General features: G+C 41.4%; 1 protein-coding gene across 8 annotated transcripts in view; it reads left to right on the plus strand.

Annotated features, from left to right (window-relative positions):
• The window catches only part of SULF1 (sulfatase 1), a 195,007-nt gene that overhangs the window by 99,267 nt on the left and 78,963 nt on the right, over positions 1-16,777 (plus strand). For 7 of the 8 annotated variants that reach the window (XR_003120772.1, XR_003120771.1, XM_025393779.1 and 4 more), the window contains 3 exons: positions 1,329-1,401; positions 1,706-1,937; positions 13,723-13,962. Coding sequence is in view for 6 of the 8 variants with exons in the window: in XM_025393779.1 (XP_025249564.1) it covers positions 1,766-1,937; positions 13,723-13,962 (412 nt within the window). In the remaining 2 variants the exon portion in view is untranslated. Of the gene's footprint in view, positions 1-1,231; positions 1,402-1,705; positions 1,938-13,722; positions 13,963-16,777 lie in introns of those variants that run through there. The other variant, XM_025393774.1, reaches the window with a different exon arrangement.

Below are 16,777 nucleotides of genomic sequence, written 5' to 3' on the forward strand. Positions count from 1 at the left end.
CTGTTTACAAAACAGCTCATAAAGTTTAAAATATGTGTGTGTTTGTGTAAAACAAAATAATGTATATGGTATCCAGTCTTTCTTCTTTCACTACCCCCTGTCACCCTCCAGAATTAAGGGCATGAAGTTGAGAGATGGAGCCCTTTCCTCCTGCTATGCGATGCTTACACTTAATTAGTTATGCCTACTTATCCAATGCCAGTTTATTGTTGCAGATCAAAATACAGATTCTCAGGTGTATGGGGACTGAGTGACTGATGAAACAGACTGCTATCTAATTAATTTTAGGGCAGCCTAAATTCCCATAAAGTTGTTCCCTCATGACATATGAGACAAAGATTTTATTTTTTTAATGAGCCCTTTGCTATCTTTCCAAGAGAAAAGCTTTCAGCAGGTTAGTGTTCCAAAGTGAGAGGGGCATTTTTCCAACCCTTTCAAAAGCCTCCTTCTGTGCAGCTTTGCAAAGATTTTGCAGCTCGCCCTTCTGGATTTTATTTATTTATTTTTTAATGTGGAAGGGTAGCCGCTAACTCCAGCCTCAGGGCCAATCAATCGTTTTGCTTCGCAGGTTTAAGATCTGCAGCAAAGCGAAACCCCTGTGCTATCTGTGCCTTACCGGTCTCGCCAGCAGTAAGCCTGGTGATTGACAATCAAAAGAGTGTTCTGTCCACTTAGGTGCCGGCACAAGCTGAGGACAGGGGAACCAGCCTTGCACGGAGGAAGCACCTTTTCCTTCTGGTGATTGATTGATGGGGGACAGTGAGGAGGTTTTCAGAGGCTGGAAAAAATTGTCCCAGTCACTTACTATGAAGTCTTTGTCAGCAGAAAAGACTCTCCTGGGTAGTGAATGATATAATGCAGATGACAAATGACAGGTGTGGCGTGTGTTTCGTTCTGCTTGCTAGGTACTCAGTATCACACGCAGGTGAGTCAGCGCTCCCCAACAGGCCCCTTGCGCCATCTGCTTCCCACATGCAAACACTCGTTCCCAACGCTCTGTTGTTTCCCTGGCACTGCTGGCTCTTCCTAATCGATCGTCAGCTCTGTTGGGGATGTGTAAAGTACTGTCAGAGTGTGAGCAGGGCGATACCTTACCACCCTTTTATGGAGCTGATTATGAAATGAAGATAGCATTTGAGTCATTTGTTAGCAGTTCTGCAGTTCTGAAAGTTGTTTCCTTCTGTTCCTCCCTTTTGGAGCACAGAAGAAAAAATATATGTAATATATACACATATAATATGCTGTTGCAAGAGACTACTTCAGATCGAAAATCTGTTTTTAAAATCGTTGACTGATATTTCCTTTGTATTTTTTTCTCCTCCTTCCAGGACCCTATCTGCAGATGTTCTGAATACCTCTGAGAATAGAAATTGATTATTCAACCAGGATACCTAATTCAAGGTATTAGCTCTTGTCAGAAAGCTTTTACATTTGAGCTCTGTGTTGGAAATTCTATTTTGGCAATGAATTGAAATAGGAAAAGTTGGAATGAGAATAAAGGACAAAAGTGAATTTGCAAAATAATCAAGTGCTTAAAAAACTACCCAGCGCTTGTGAGGGTTTGCTATTTCTGACTCATGTACAACCCTGTCTCTGCCAGCTTATGTGCCAATACTGACTTATTTGTAGCCCTTTTTCTGCAACTGTGCTTGGAGTTTGGATTTCATTTTAGTCTCACCGTCTCCGTTTTTCTCTGACTGCCCAGAACTCCAGAAATCAGGAGACGGAGACATTTTGTCAGTTTTGCAACATTGGACCAAATACAATGAAGTATTCTTGCTGTGCTCTGGTTTTGGCTGTCCTGGGCACAGAATTGCTGGGAAGCCTCTGTTCGACTGTCAGATCCCCGAGGTTCAGAGGACGGATACAGCAGGAACGAAAAAACATTCGACCCAACATTATTCTTGTGCTTACCGATGATCAAGATGTGGAGCTGGGTGAGACACTGGACTCTTCACTTGTTAGTCTCTTTTGTTCAGATGCTTTATGGAGTCACAGGATTATCAGTAGACATTTTGAGGTTTTGCACTTAATTATTGCACCTTAACCAACATCCTAGTTTATGCAATGAACTTGTATTGATCATAAGGCATTTGGTTTGTGTTTCAGCATTACTTTTCTGATGTTATACTTTTGAAATGGTCGGGGAAGGCGCCTGGAGGAGTAGGACGATGGAGGAAGAGGGTCAGCACTGAAGATTGTAGAAGTAAAGGATTGAAAACCCTCCGTTAAGAAATTGTAAAAATACTTGGGCAAAGTTGTTTCAGAGAGTATGAGGATGTGACTGTAATTCTATGCAATGGATATGAATATAGACTGTACTAAAGGAACTTTCAATGGTTATTATTATTAGAATGGATTACTTATTCACAGTTTGTCATAGAAATCATTAGGTAATTGAAAGTTGCAGTGTTCTATATGTCTTTTGGTAGAGAATTCACTTACTACTATCTTAGATATGATGCTTTTTTAATTAGCTTGCCTAGGCTAATTGTAGAGCACCCAGAAAGCTTGCCAAAATCTAGTGATTCTAACTTACCGTCTGTATCATCTGATTGAGTTTCTTATCTTCTCACCGTCTTCAATGGTCCAGCCCTAGGGTCTTGTTCATAAGCCGAGGGCCAATTCTTCTAGTGCCGCTAGTGCAAGGCAGATAGAAAGCTTGCCCTTACAAGATGTCACTACCACTCCTCAGTTCCTTTCCTGAACTCAAATTCCTTGCTCTCAGGCATCACCCAGCTGTGCTTAGCCATCACATTCAACCTGACTGCGAGTCGAATCTTCTAGCAGAGCATGCTGGGCTTCTTTACAGAGCTCCTGCGGCTCGGGTTCTTGAGGATAAAACTCTCCATGCTGGCACTTGATCTCCATGGAAGGGGACTTTGGTTTCCCACTTGAAACCAAAGAGTGGGACCCCAGTAAAGTTAATTCCTTGGGTTCAGCTGGAAGCAAATGCGCTAAAAAGCCAGCAGAGGTCATTATTGTTGAAGTTGGTTTGCAGAGTCAACCCACCCTTTTTTTTTAATTAAAAGGGTATTGATTTTCAGGCGACAGGCCAAAATGAAAGGTGTCACAAGTATATGAGTCTGTATTTAGCACATATGATGTTAGTATGCATGTAAGCGATGGTTTAAATGTTTTCGTTCACTTACAGAGCAAGTAATTTTAGCTTTTTCAGAGCCTTGTGGGTCCATTTCAAGTTAGTTTAGTACCTATTATGTTAATAGCACAGTCTCTGCATGAGGATTGCAGTGTTAAACATATCCTTGCCCTCTGCTTGACCTCACACCTGAACTCACCTTCCTTAACATCTCACCCATTCATTGCTTTTGCTACAGCTGAGATCTCTGGATCTTCTCATCTCTCCCAGTTTTTCCCTCACCAGTTTGTCACCTGGCCTGCCTGCCTTCTCTAGTCTTAGCCTCTCTTGCCCACCCTTCCCTCCATTGCCAGAGTTATCTTTCAAGTATCCATCTGATCAGATCACTTTTCTGCTTAAGTCCCTTCTGCGGTTTCCCTTTGCCACGAGATTAAGCCCTTCTGCTCTGTGGGCAAATGAGTTCTGAGCCATGCGGCCCCTACCTGTCCCCAAGTCTGTTTCCCTTTCCCCCACTTTCACTCTGTACCTCATAAACACAATTGCCGTCTCCCCAAAGGTGTCTGGTGGCTTCACCCCCATTGCCTCTATCCATGCCTTTGCGCATCTCGTCCCCTCTGCCTTTTCCTCGTTCTCCACCTGGAGAAACCCTACCTGTTCTTCATAACCCAGTTCATGTCATGGGTTTGGTGTTCCCAAACCAAAACCACCCTCCCCTCCCGCAGCATTGATGGAACTTTCCTTTGCACCCTGAGAACATGACTCCAGCATGGTGCTCATTCCACCATGCCCCTCCATGCCTGTCCCTTCCACTTGACCAAGATCAACCAGAGAGCAAGGGTGTGTTTTATGCTGCACTCCTCATGCACTCCTAGTGTCTGGGAATATAGTGGGCACTAAACTAACTTGAAATGGACCCATAAGGCTCTAAACAAGCTAAAATTCCCCGAAATAAATATTAAGTATTCATCACGATCTACCTCTTCAATATACAGCACTGTCTTTAAAATATATTAAGAAATTGCTCATAACTTTATTTTTTAACAGAATTCAAATTTTCAGCCTTGTCCTATAGTTCATTTATTCATCCAGTAAGTATTTTCTGAGCAGTTACCAAGTATTGCCTTGTGTTGAAGGCATGCGAATATCATGGTGAAGGGTTGTAGACCAGGCTCAGTCCAGTCCACTCAGATGTTTCCTACATATTTGCCTTTAACTCCTTCCTTGATTTTCTAGCCAGATAACATGCTAAGAACTAGCTCATTGGCTGGGCGTGGTGGCTCACGCCTATAATCCCAGCACTTTGGGAGGCTGAGGTGGGTGAATCACCTGAGATCAGGAGTTCAAGACCAGCCTGGCCAACATGGTGAAACCCCGTCTGTACTAAAAATACAAAAATTAGCCAGGCGTGGTGGCGGGCACCTGTAATCCCAGCTACTCAGGAGGCTGGGGCAGGAGAATCGCTTGACCCGGTAAGGCAGAGGTTGCAGTGAGCTGAGATCACACCATTGCACTCCAGCCTGGGAGATAGAGCGAGACTATGTCTCGAAAAAAAAAAAAAAAAAAAAGAACTAGCTTATTTAACCCTCACAGCAACTCTAGGAAGTAGTTACTATTCTCTCTTTGATTTATGTATGAGAAAAATAAGGCTTAGAGAAGTCATGTAGCTTGTGATGAGCAAGTAAATGGCGAAACCCAGACCTGTATTAGATCTGAGTCTCCACAGCTATGCATTTAACCACTATCCCTTCTGTTAATCAGCCATCTACAGATAGTTATTCAGTGCCTCCTGAAAGCAATCTGCAAATGCATAATAATATTCTAGGTTTGGGGAGAGAGGGAACAGAAGCAAAAGATGGGCCACTGGCAAAACAAAATGACTAGGAAGCGCAGTGAACTGTGGGTTGGAGGTCCGGAGAAGACCTCCTTTCCTGGCAGAAAAGTCATGCTCTTCATGGTGGTGCCCGCTTGATGGAGACTTTTCCTTATTTTTCTGTAATATGCTCATAATCCTTCTAGAACATTATTGCCCTAGATTTGGGGTGTTTGTTGTTTTGTTCTTGTTTTTTTACCATCTTAACCGTTTTTAAGTGTACAGTTCAGTACTGTTAAGCACATTTATATTGGCATGCAACCCACCTCCAGAACTCTTTTCATCTTACAAAAGTAAAACCCTATGCCCATCAAACAGCAACTCCCCTTTCTCTCTCCCTCAATCCTGGCGGCTATCATTCTACTTTCTGTCTCTGTGAATTTGACTACTCTGTATTCCTCATGTGGGTGAAATCGTACAGCATTTATCTTTTTATGACTGGCTTATTTTACTTACCTTCATGTCCTCAAGGCTCATCCATGTTGTAACATGTGTCAGAGTGTCCTTTCTTTTTAATGCTGAATAACATTTCATTGTATATATGTACCACATTTTTTTTTTTACCGATTCATCCACTGTTGGAAATTTGAGTTGCTTCCTCCTTTTCCCTATTGGGGATAATGCTGCTGTGAACATGGGTGTACAAAGAGCTCTTCAAGACCTTCCTTTTAGTTATTTTGGAGCTACACCCAGAAGTGGAATTGCTGGATCATATGATACTTTTATTTTTATTATTTTGAAGAACCACCTTACTGTTCTCCATAGCAACTCACCGTGTTTCGTTCCCTCCAACTGAGCACAAGTGTCATAATTTTTCCACATCCATGCCCACACTTGTTATTTTCTGGTTTTGTTTTTAATAGATGCCATCCTGATGGGCATGAAGTATCTCATTGTCGGTTTGATATGGTTAGGTTTTGTTTTGTTTTTTACTCCAGTGCAATTGTCTTTGCCAAGTGCTTTAATAAATCTTCACCTAATGCAAACCTTTTTGCACCTGTAATGCTGTAGGCAATTTTGGCTACTGTGCCTCCAAAACGAAAATAACAGACTTAGAAAAGACTTAGAAGAACAATTATGAAAATTCTAATAGAATACTTTTCTCATTGGGAAAGCATAAAACAATCTTATCTGTTTGTCTAGAAAGATGAAAGCTGAGAAGGGCTATAATCAAAGTTTATAAAATCAAGCCAGGGAGGAAAGCATTAGTTCATCATGAGCAGGAGCCCTTCCCTTCGCTTTCAGGACAAATAAACTATTACTCTGTAAAGGGAGTAAGATGCATAAGGAATTCATTAATAAAAGTGCTAGAACCTTGCATGTGGATAACACTTTATCTTTTTCCAAAGAACATTTTGTTCACATTATTGTGAATGAATACTGCCATCTCACTTGAATTGGCTGGGTAGGACAAAGATCATCATCCCAGGAGGAAACAGCCTGTGGAAAGATGAAATGACTTAGCCATCGTCCCCTTACTTCTGAATTTGCTTTTCCCACAACTTAAGAAGTTGTTCAGGTTGTGCCTATACCCGTAAGTACTTCAGGGTTTTAGGCTAGAATAATGAGTGGAAGATTTACAATTTTTAAGCTCAGTAAACACGCATGGAAGTGATCAACATGAAGTTCGGGATAATGGCTATCATTGGGGAAAAAGTGATGACCAAGAGCATCAGCACATTCACATTCTATTTCAAAATTGAAAAAATATATATCTGAAGGAATATAATCATGTTAAGTTTTGTTAAAGCTAGGAGATGTATATGTATTCTGTTATACCCTACACTTGAAATATTTTATAAATCAGAAGGGAGAAAATAAAAAGTGTTTGAGGGACTCCTCTAACTTTCTGAGACTAGCGTCAAAGAGATTGGGCTCTAAATTTTTCCCAAAAGGCCCTTGGTGCCACTCCGAGAAACAAAATATTGAGCAGATTATACCATTGATCTGACTCAATATGGCATTTCTTACATTCCTAGGAAATGGGCCTGACAGGAACATCTCAGTAACACTCACCTGATGTTTCTCTTAGATCATATGTAGAGGGAAGCTATGAGTACATGGAGATACTTTGTTTCTTTAAAGCAGAAGCCAGAACACAAGGTATTCAGACCAGAGCTAGCCCACAGATGTGTGTTGTTTGATGAGCATGCTTTTCAGAATTAAGCCAATGTTTAAAAATCATATTTTAAAATATATACAACATATTTAAAAATCAGATTCTGACATTTCTTGAAAATCCAAAAGAATGAAGGCTTGCATTCCCATGAAGCAGTCATCACTTAGATGTTTGAAATGGAGCTGCAGCTGCTCTCGGACACTGGGATCCCCCACTACTGTGCTGTCCCTCGATACTTACACCAAGGTACAGGTGCCATTTATCATTGACCATACTGCTGTTTTTCTTATAGTCAGGAAAAGCTCTATAAACCGTGTCTCTATCAAAAGTAAAACAATGAAAAGACACAAAAGCCCTCTGACTTTTCTTATACCTGGCTGCCTTCACTTGCCTACCTTATCTGTGTAGCCCTGTAGGCATGTTAACTTCTTCCATTCCTGTAAGTAGCTTTTCATGGCCTTGTCCTCTTTTGGAGGGGCCAGGAGGAAATAATGAGTCTTAGTGACCTGGAAACATTCCAGACTAATTTATTATCTTCTCTTTTTTCCCTTGTTCTCCCAACTGGCTTTTCCCCCTTTGGTTTTAGCTAAAAAACATCTTTTTTTTTTTCCTTGCCAATTCCACAGTTTAGGTAGAAAAAAAATACCATTTAATTTTGTTATTTTTTTAGATGCTTATGCTTTTAGAATTAGACTATTCAACAGATCATACAGACATTTTCATACAGGAAATATCACTGTTTCATGTTTCATACCTTACTATGAAAATAACTGTCGGCATGTGAAAATGGCAGGGAAGTATCTAATACAAACGACTTAAATATTTAAAGCATTAGCCTTACTTCATCATAAAAGAATGATATCGACAAACACCCCTCCACAATCAGTAAGAGCTGAGTTTGCTTGTTGTTGTCACTCATTGAACTGTGAATACTGTAATCCACATGGAATATCTCTCTAGGAAGCCAGGTGTATATGAATCCCACATGTCTGGGACTTCCGTAAGTGATAATGACAATATTTACTATTGAATTTCTGGTTCTGCAAGTTTCTCTGGACGTGACAAACAGTTTTGATGAAAATTTTAATGTTTAATAATACAAAATACTGCATACTCAAATGCTAAGATACATGTACCGGGAAAGGTAAAACTTTGCTTTAAAGTTTAAACATGTCAATGAAGTAATTCAGGATCTCTATGTGATTTTAGCAAAGTCATCCAAATTAGGGGAACATTTTCTCCCATCTTTTTTCATACAAATGATTTTTATATGAAATCATTCTGTATGAAATGATTTTGGGAATCAAGCAGTTGGAGTATATAGAGTGATTTAAATTCCTCACTATGGTTCTGTCTAGCCACAACCTATCACATACTCCATCCAAAGCACTACTCCTGGAGCCTTGATTTTTAACTGCACCAACATTGCAAACATGGTGGATCTTAATGGACTCCTGAAGGGTGGCACTTTTCCCACTCCCAGCCACCACTGACCTCTTCAGCATCCTGATCCACAGCCGATGGCTGTCACAGCATTCCCCATCCTGCAGGAGCAATGGCAGATGTTCACAGTGGAACTGGGGCACTGGGACAGTGTGTCTTGGCAGTCCTGGGACTCGGCTGTGGCCTGGACCTTCCCTCTCATCAAGCCAGCCCAGTCAGCAGTGCATGCACACCAGCTACACAGTCATAGTCAGGCTGCTTCAGAGTATTTGCGTCTGGCTCCCACCTCACGGAACAACTTAAAATAACAATGAAGTTGGGCTTTTTGCTTGGGATGAGGAGTCAGTGTGTGTATATAGGGGAAGAATTGATATTTGTATTTGAAAAGCAGTATCAACATTTTAGGTCTTACAGCATAGAAAAGGTAGTTGACCTCTGTTCTGTCCTCCAGCTTTTGGACTTCAGATGTAGATTACAGAAAAGAAGATGGAAGAGGCAGGAGAAAATTTAATGTGATGGGGTTGGGGTGAGCACATAGGGCAACCACAGCCACGTCGGCACACTCCTTGCAGGAAGTGCTTTGATGGCATCGTGCCGCTTGCTCAGCAACAACCTTGTAAACTAGTCGGAGTGGGGAGTGCTATTAGAAGCTCCATCTTACAGATGAGAAACGCAAACCAAAAGAGGATAAATGACTTGCTCAAGCTAATCTGTGGCAAAATCCAAATGTTTTCCACATGTTCAAGTCTAGGGCTCTTTCCCTTCTCATTTTTATCCTCCTCACCACTGCCTTGTGAATCTGGTTATGAGTGTTCAGCTTCACAATTCATATCATTCCTATGAAATAATTATTCTAATAACTGAGAATTAGCACCGTTTGCATTTCAGACACCAAAGGCCTGAAACCTACAGAAGTGAAGAGCTTCAGCTTAAAACAAAACTGAGCCCTTCCACCTATCAGATAGACGTTGTCCTGTCCACTGCTCTCAACAGCTGTGAATAAATAACTATGAGTTTTATTACAGAATCATTTTTGGTAAGGTTTGCCAATAAAAAATCAATGGCACAGTCACAGTGGGAATATATACAGAGTAAGGCAGTGTTATTGACTGACATTAATCATTGCACAGCCATAAAAAGGTGCTCGATGCTTTCCTTACTGATACACACTAACACAGTGGAGTGAAGAGATTCAGATTCCTGCACACCGTCATCTGTCTCTACCCAGAGAATCCACAGAGATCAGAGGCAACAATTAACACCAAAGTGGCAGTCAGCAGCTAAAGACAGACAGAGGCACAGCCCACTCATGCCTCATCTGTGCCTGAGCCACTGAGACCATTTCAGCCCTGAGGGGAGGTGAGGAGACAGATATTAATGTCAGTCAGTATGTCCTCTAAGAGGCGAGAAGAATCGAAAGATGAGACTGAAGAAAGAGAGACCTATCGCGACTGCAAGCAGACATCAATTCTGTTTCTCATCTTGAAAATGTCAATGTCACAGCCAACACTCAGCCTAGATTGAGCTCAAGAGCATGGTCTCTGGGCAGACTGCCTGCATTTACTTCTGGGTTCTGCCACTGAGGGTCTGTGTGGCCCTAGGCACAGCATGATTTAGCCTTCTGCACCTCTGTTTCATTATCTGTGATATAGGAATAATAGCTACTAGCACCCACCACAAAGGATTATTGTCTGAATCAAATGAATTGCTCATGTGAAGCACTTAGAAGAGAACCTTGCTGAGAGTAAGTAGAAAATCAATGTTTCCTTTTCCTGTCTACAATATATCCTACAATCTTGGCAGTAATCTAAGCCACCTAGATCACTCAAAATGAGGTACTCACTACAGTCTCTTCCAGCTCTAGGCTTCCCTGATTCTGTGTCCAACCTAGAATACTTCTCCAGGTGAGATTCACTGAGAGGCAGCTTCAACTTCACCCAGGGTTAGTTAGAAACAAATTCTCAGGCCCCAGCCTGGACTTACTAAACCAGTATCTTGGGGTGGGTACAGGATTCTGGGGCTTACTATGCCCTTCAGGTGAGTTTTTAAATTTGGGCAAACATTGTCTCAGAATCTCTTTACTGAGAACCTTCAAACCAGATTCCCACTTTTTGTTCTGCTTTTATGAGACAGAGTCTCACTCTGTCTCCCAGGCTGGAGTCAATCTCCACCTCCCGGGTTCAAGCAATTCTCCTGCCTCAGCCTCCCAAGTAGCTGGGTCTACAGGTGCCCACCACCACGCCCGGCTAATTTTTATATTTTTAGTAGAGACAGGGTTTCACCATGTTGGCCAGGCTGGTCTTGAATTCCTCGCCTCAGGTGATTCACTCAACTTGGCCTCCCAAAGTGCTGGGATTACAGGCATGAGCCACTGAGCATGGCCCAAGATTCCCACTTTCAAGGACCCCAGTGGATGGAGCTGTACTGTTAACAGTGGCTATGGGGATCCAGTGTTGTCTTGGTTCCCTTTGACTGTGGACTGGTGGGAACCAGGGCATTTGGAGGGATTGTTGGGACTCCTGTACAATCCGCTCAGTTAGTTAAGAAAAGGGTGATAGTGAGAATGAGAGGAGAATCCTGGCTGGGGCACTTCCCACAGTGATGAATTGGGATAAGTTTTAGCCCCTGTTTTCATATTATTTTTCACTTTAAATCAGATTTCTATCTCTGTCCCATATTTGTAGTCTAAATGAGTCTGTAAACTAGAGATTGCAGTGCTGCCATTGAGAACCTTGGATGATGGCCTCAGCTGCATTTTTCTTTTATTTGAATTCAGCTAAGGCTCATAAAGGAAACTGGGAGCTTGTTCTTTGAAACAGACTACTGGACAATGAAAAGCCATCAACAGTGCCTGCTGGTTTCCCAAAATTCAAGATACTCAGTAACTAACTACTGCAGAACTCTAAAGGGGAGCAACGAGACATGACAGACATCTTTAGTGTCACCTTTCACTCTCTTTCCACTTCTACGTTTCCGTTCGTCCGGTCATCTCCAGGATATTCCCCCTGTGTGATCAACCAACACAAATATAAAATGCAACTTTTGTAAAATGGGGTTTTTAAATCTCCTATAAGGCATATTCCTTTTTAGTTACTTCTTCACCATCAGTGAAACTATTAGTTTCCAGTTTTCTTCTCATGGTAAAAACTTCAGGGTGTTAGCCAACTCCCAGCCTTCTCATGCATTACCACATCACTTGGGTCAGCTCTTCTCTCCTCAGGGCTACACGGCTTCAGCGACCTCATCTGTACCCTTCGCGGACCAGCAGTGCTGTGCCCTCCTCAATCCACACACCACCACTGCAACAGCAACACCTCTTGAGGCAATTGCAATCCACTGCAATCTGCAATCCACTGCAGCAGCAACATCTTTCAAAAACTTTTTTCTTAACATGCCATTCATGACTTTGACACAGAACATAACTCTACCTTCATTTTTTCTATTCTATCACATCCAGTATCTCTGCCCAGCCTTCAAGCTATTTGCTAAATCTGCTTTCCACATTTCATGAAGAGAATTCTCCATATTCCTCTTCATGCCAGGAAATCAATGTGTTGTTCTCATCACTCTACTTGTTTCTTCCCACCTCTAGAGCATCACACTTGCCATTCGCCACAATCCCCCAATGATATACTTCACCCATCCGACATTTACTTCCTCCTTTTTTTCCATCTGTCCTCATCTCTCATTTCAGAACTCCTATTAAGCCTTCAATCCAAGTTCCCTCTATTTTTATATGCCCTGCTACTGCTGTATTCACACTGTTACGTGTGCATTGCTTTGCAAATATCCCCAAGTGATTTTTCTATGTAGGTTCTCGTCTAGAGAGTTTATTACTGAAGACCAGAAGCAGAAAATTTCCCATTTCTTTTGTTTATGCTATACTTGGGAGATCAGCCCAGAATGCTGAGGTTGATAGAATGTTTTGCATGAAGTAGGCACTCACGACATGTTATTCACTGACTACAAAAGGTTACTTGATCCCCTGAAGACAACCAGAAGAGAAAGAACAGTTAGGATTGCTCCTAGCTGAGGCATATTTTAGGGAGCTCTAATGAGACCCAATTAGAAACCTTCCTCCTGTTCTCATATGCGTCATGTGAACGGTAAAAGCTAGTATGTGAAGACATGGGACTAACTGTGGCTTTTTGGACTATTGCATGCTTCTCTTCTGCCCTAAATGCTTGCCTGGTTTGCATTACGATTTCCTTCCTTGCTGGAAAACATAGACTTTCTTCCTTTCTTTGGAAGAAGTGGGACCTGTTGGAAATCTGAGGCTCCAAGATTCAAATGCAATGGGCTTGGCTGTAGTACTCTGTAGTGCACTTCTTGACGAGTCCTGAAAAGACTATTGAATTCTGGCCTGTGCTTTTCTGCAGTGTTTGGATGTGTTTCAGCTGCAGTGTTTGGCTAGATAGAGTAATCGAAATAGTTTTTTTTTTCCTTCCTCAGCAATATTATGTTACCATTTCATCCTTAAAGTTAAAATGGAATATTTTACAGTCATGCAAATACTTTTGAGTGCAATCGAATTATAGCTCTTTCACAAGCAAACAACCTATCTTTAAAAATTGTGCATAAATAGATCAAAATATAAATTGATATTGCTATCCTAATAGAAAAAACTGGCAAACATTTGGTGAGCTTGCTAGAGGATACCAACTTGCATTGAAGATCTTTTTAAATTATTATTAAACACAGGCATTTTGATGGAACTTAATAGTGAAGAAATTTTTTTTCTCTTTTCTTTCATATGATTAAAATGCTCTAGTAATAATATACACTAGTAATCTAGTAGCAATGTCACTAGTAGATTGCATTTGTGCTGGGCTGGGGGTTTTGATGCTCTGTGTATCAGGCTGTTGTTCTCTGATAATCTTCAATGGGCTGCTGGCCTTTGAATCTGCTCCATAGCTAAAATTCTAGCTTTAATTATCAGATTAGCCTGCATTATTTTTCTTTGTGATTACAAAGGGGAGAAGTATGTTTACTATTCTGCAAAATACTTGAGATGGTAGGATCTCAAATGCTTAATTTTGTTGTAGAAATGAGAGCTGATCAAATTATAGACTCCTTCAAGCTAAGAAAGGAAATGAATAAGTCAGGGAAACAGAGGCACTGAAGGGCACGATAGAAATGAGCATTCATGTGCTGCACTTTGCTAAACAATGCTGGCATTGTGCCTTTCAGGGTCCCTGCAAGTCATGAACAAAACGAGAAAGATTATGGAACATGGTGGGGCCACCTTCATCAATGCCTTTGTGACAACACCCATGTGCTGCCCGTCACGGTCCTCCATGCTCACCGGGAAGTATGTGCACAATCACAATGTCTACACCAACAACGAGAACTGCTCTTCACCCTCGTGGCAGGCCATGCATGAGCCTCGGACTTTTGCTGTATATCTTAACAACACTGGCTACAGAACAGGTAAGAGATGATATTTCTAGCCCATGAACCTCTCGTAATATGTCTTAGACTCAGGAAGAAATGTTGTGTAATGAAATACATGAAGCTCCAACAAATACCTAAAAAAAGGATCAAGTGTTTTTAAACTGCTTGACATCTACCCTAGGGTCTGGGACACAGTAAATGATCAAAATTATTTATTATTTATTAATTAACAAGTAACTGATGGGTAAACCAATCATGTGTACCTTATTGATTCATGTATTTGTTCATTCATACTTAATAGGATTTGGAAAGTTTCTTTAGCTTGCGGTCATTTTTAGGTCTCAAATGTTCACTTCTACCTTCCAGGAAAGGAAGGCATTCTAATTGCTACACCTCCTATTATTGTTTAACCTATACCCGGCAAGAAGAGGGTTTTTTTTATTGGTTTTTTGAAAATTGGGGACTTCTTTCAAGAGGAGTAGTGAACATCATGCCAGTCTTTCTGAGACAAAAGCAAAGTTCCTTCTCGTAATGTTACCCCCAAGGCCCCATACTCCCAGCATGTAGATGATCTCCTTGGGTTTTTGTAGCATTTCTTCATAAAAGGACACAACGTTGTTCATAGAAGGGCTACAGTGCAGACATGGGTTGTTGCTTGTTTTTATTTTTCCAGAATCACCTGGGTTATTCATAAGAATCAGATATGTTATTATTAAAGCTTGTCCAAATGACTTTCAGGGCTACAGTTTCTCTATTTTGAAGATTTAAAAGTAAAAGAGTTCAGATAAATATTCTCCTGCATCTCTTTTACAAGTGAAATTCATTTTTTCCCACCGGACTCAGGAAATATATGGCCATTTGCTTCTTTGCAGAGCGCCCTGTGGGCACTTAATACTTGTTATTTATGGATGAAAATATTGATCGTGCATGTGATAGCACTGTCACTGGCAGACAGCTCAACATCTCGACTCAAAGAAGCAGCTCCTCCTGTGCATCTCAAGGGTGTTTTCTTATGCTGAGGAAAGAAACTAGGTTACAGAGAGGTTACAGAGAGTGCCTTATCTGAGTGTGTTTTCTCACATTAGTGATTTAAATTTATAGCACCTTTCGTCTGAGGACTCTAAAGCAATTTGCAAATCCATCAAACATCCCTGTAGAGTTCATAGACGGCAGATGTACTTGGCTCTGTTTTATAACTGAGGTGGAGCTTTCAAACATTGTTTGACCAGCTCAGAAACAGAATCAGAGGCAGTTCCCTAATACCTGGTTCCTGATTTTAACCATCAAATTGTGTTTTGTTTATGGGAAGTGTTGTGTGAAATCAGTGCCTTTCACCTCCCAGGTTCCCTGTAATGTAATCCCTAGTAGCAAACTTGGAACTGGAATGATTGGGACTCTCACATATCCAGAGTGATGTGGATGACATTTGTCATAAGAAATAGAGATTGAGGGTGAGACAGGGCCCTGCCAGGACTTAGAGCAGTCAACTAGGGTTTGCTAACTTGTTTCAGGGCTAAATTAGGAAGGGCAAAAAACAAGGGAATTCGATTTTGCCATTATCTCACCTAATTCCCAGGGCAATCTTGAAAGAAAGGAATTCCCCCATGTTACTAATGAAAAAACCGAGACTCAGAAAGGCTAATTGTCTATGGTCATGAGCTAGTCAGTGATGGAATGAACCCAACACATCTGACTCCAAAGTCTTTCCTCTGTTCATTGTTTTATTTATTTATGTAATGATTCTATCCTGCCTCATTCCAAAATGCCTTCCAGAGATACAGACGTTAGAGGCTACAGACCCATAAGGACCCTGGCAAACAGAAGCAAAGAGTAGAACTAGTTAAAGTCAAGGTGAATATTGCTGTACAAACTGCTTGCTGTAGGGAAAGGTGGAATATTTAGAACTCAGCATCCAGATGGTAAGAGCAAAAACGGAAACACCATCCATTGTAAAGTTCAGCGAGTCACCGGGATAAAAACAATTCGGTTGCCTGTAAGCATAATGTTTCCTGGTACTTGCTTTGGTTATACTGTGCTGTATCCACCCTAAGAGGGATTGAGAGAGTTTAACTAAAACTGAAAGATAATTTAGTTCCATTTCCTTATTTTTAGAGGAGCAAATTTACCCCCACAAGAATAAAGTGACCGAAGTGGCAGATCTGACTGACATTCTAATGGGAGGAGTGGGCACTGGGACCTTAGTCTTCAGGGCTCTCTCCAGTGTGCTGATCAAACCTCAAGAATCAGGTCTGGGATGAAACTGTGTACACACCGGAAGGCTTACGTGTTACCTCAATGGGCTGTCACTTTTTTGTGCAGCCCAAGGATTTTGTTTCAGTCGATGTCTTCTCCAGGGAAAATAGATTTGCTCCTGGAAGCTAAGTCTGATTCTAAACCTTTTCCCCGTGGTTTAGACACTTAGGTAATAATACAATTTATAGTGAGTCATCCTCCAAAATAAAAGGAATTCTTTAAGGGAAATAAAGACTTTTACAAAACCTTAGTTAAGAGTAGAAAAAGGGGCCGGGTGAGGTAGCTCACACCTGTAATCCCAGCACTTTGGGAGGCCGAGGCGGGCGGATCACAAGGTCAGGAGATCAAGACCATCCTGGCTATCACAGTGAAACCCCGTCTACTAAAAATACAAAAAATTAGCCAGGCATGGTGGCAGGCGCCTGTGGTCCCAGCTACTTGGAAGGCTGAGGCAGGAGAATAGCATGAACCCGGGAAGCAGAGCTTGCAGTGAGCCAAGATCGTGCCACTGTACTCCAACCTGGGCAACAGAGCGAGACTCTGTCTCAAAAAAAAAAAAAAAAAAGGGTAGGAAAACGATAATATGGGCTCAGGAAAA

The sequence above is a fragment of the Theropithecus gelada genome, chromosome 8 (assembly GCF_003255815.1).
Source record: "Theropithecus gelada isolate Dixy chromosome 8, Tgel_1.0, whole genome shotgun sequence".
Classification (NCBI taxonomy): domain Eukaryota; kingdom Metazoa; phylum Chordata; class Mammalia; order Primates; family Cercopithecidae; genus Theropithecus; species Theropithecus gelada.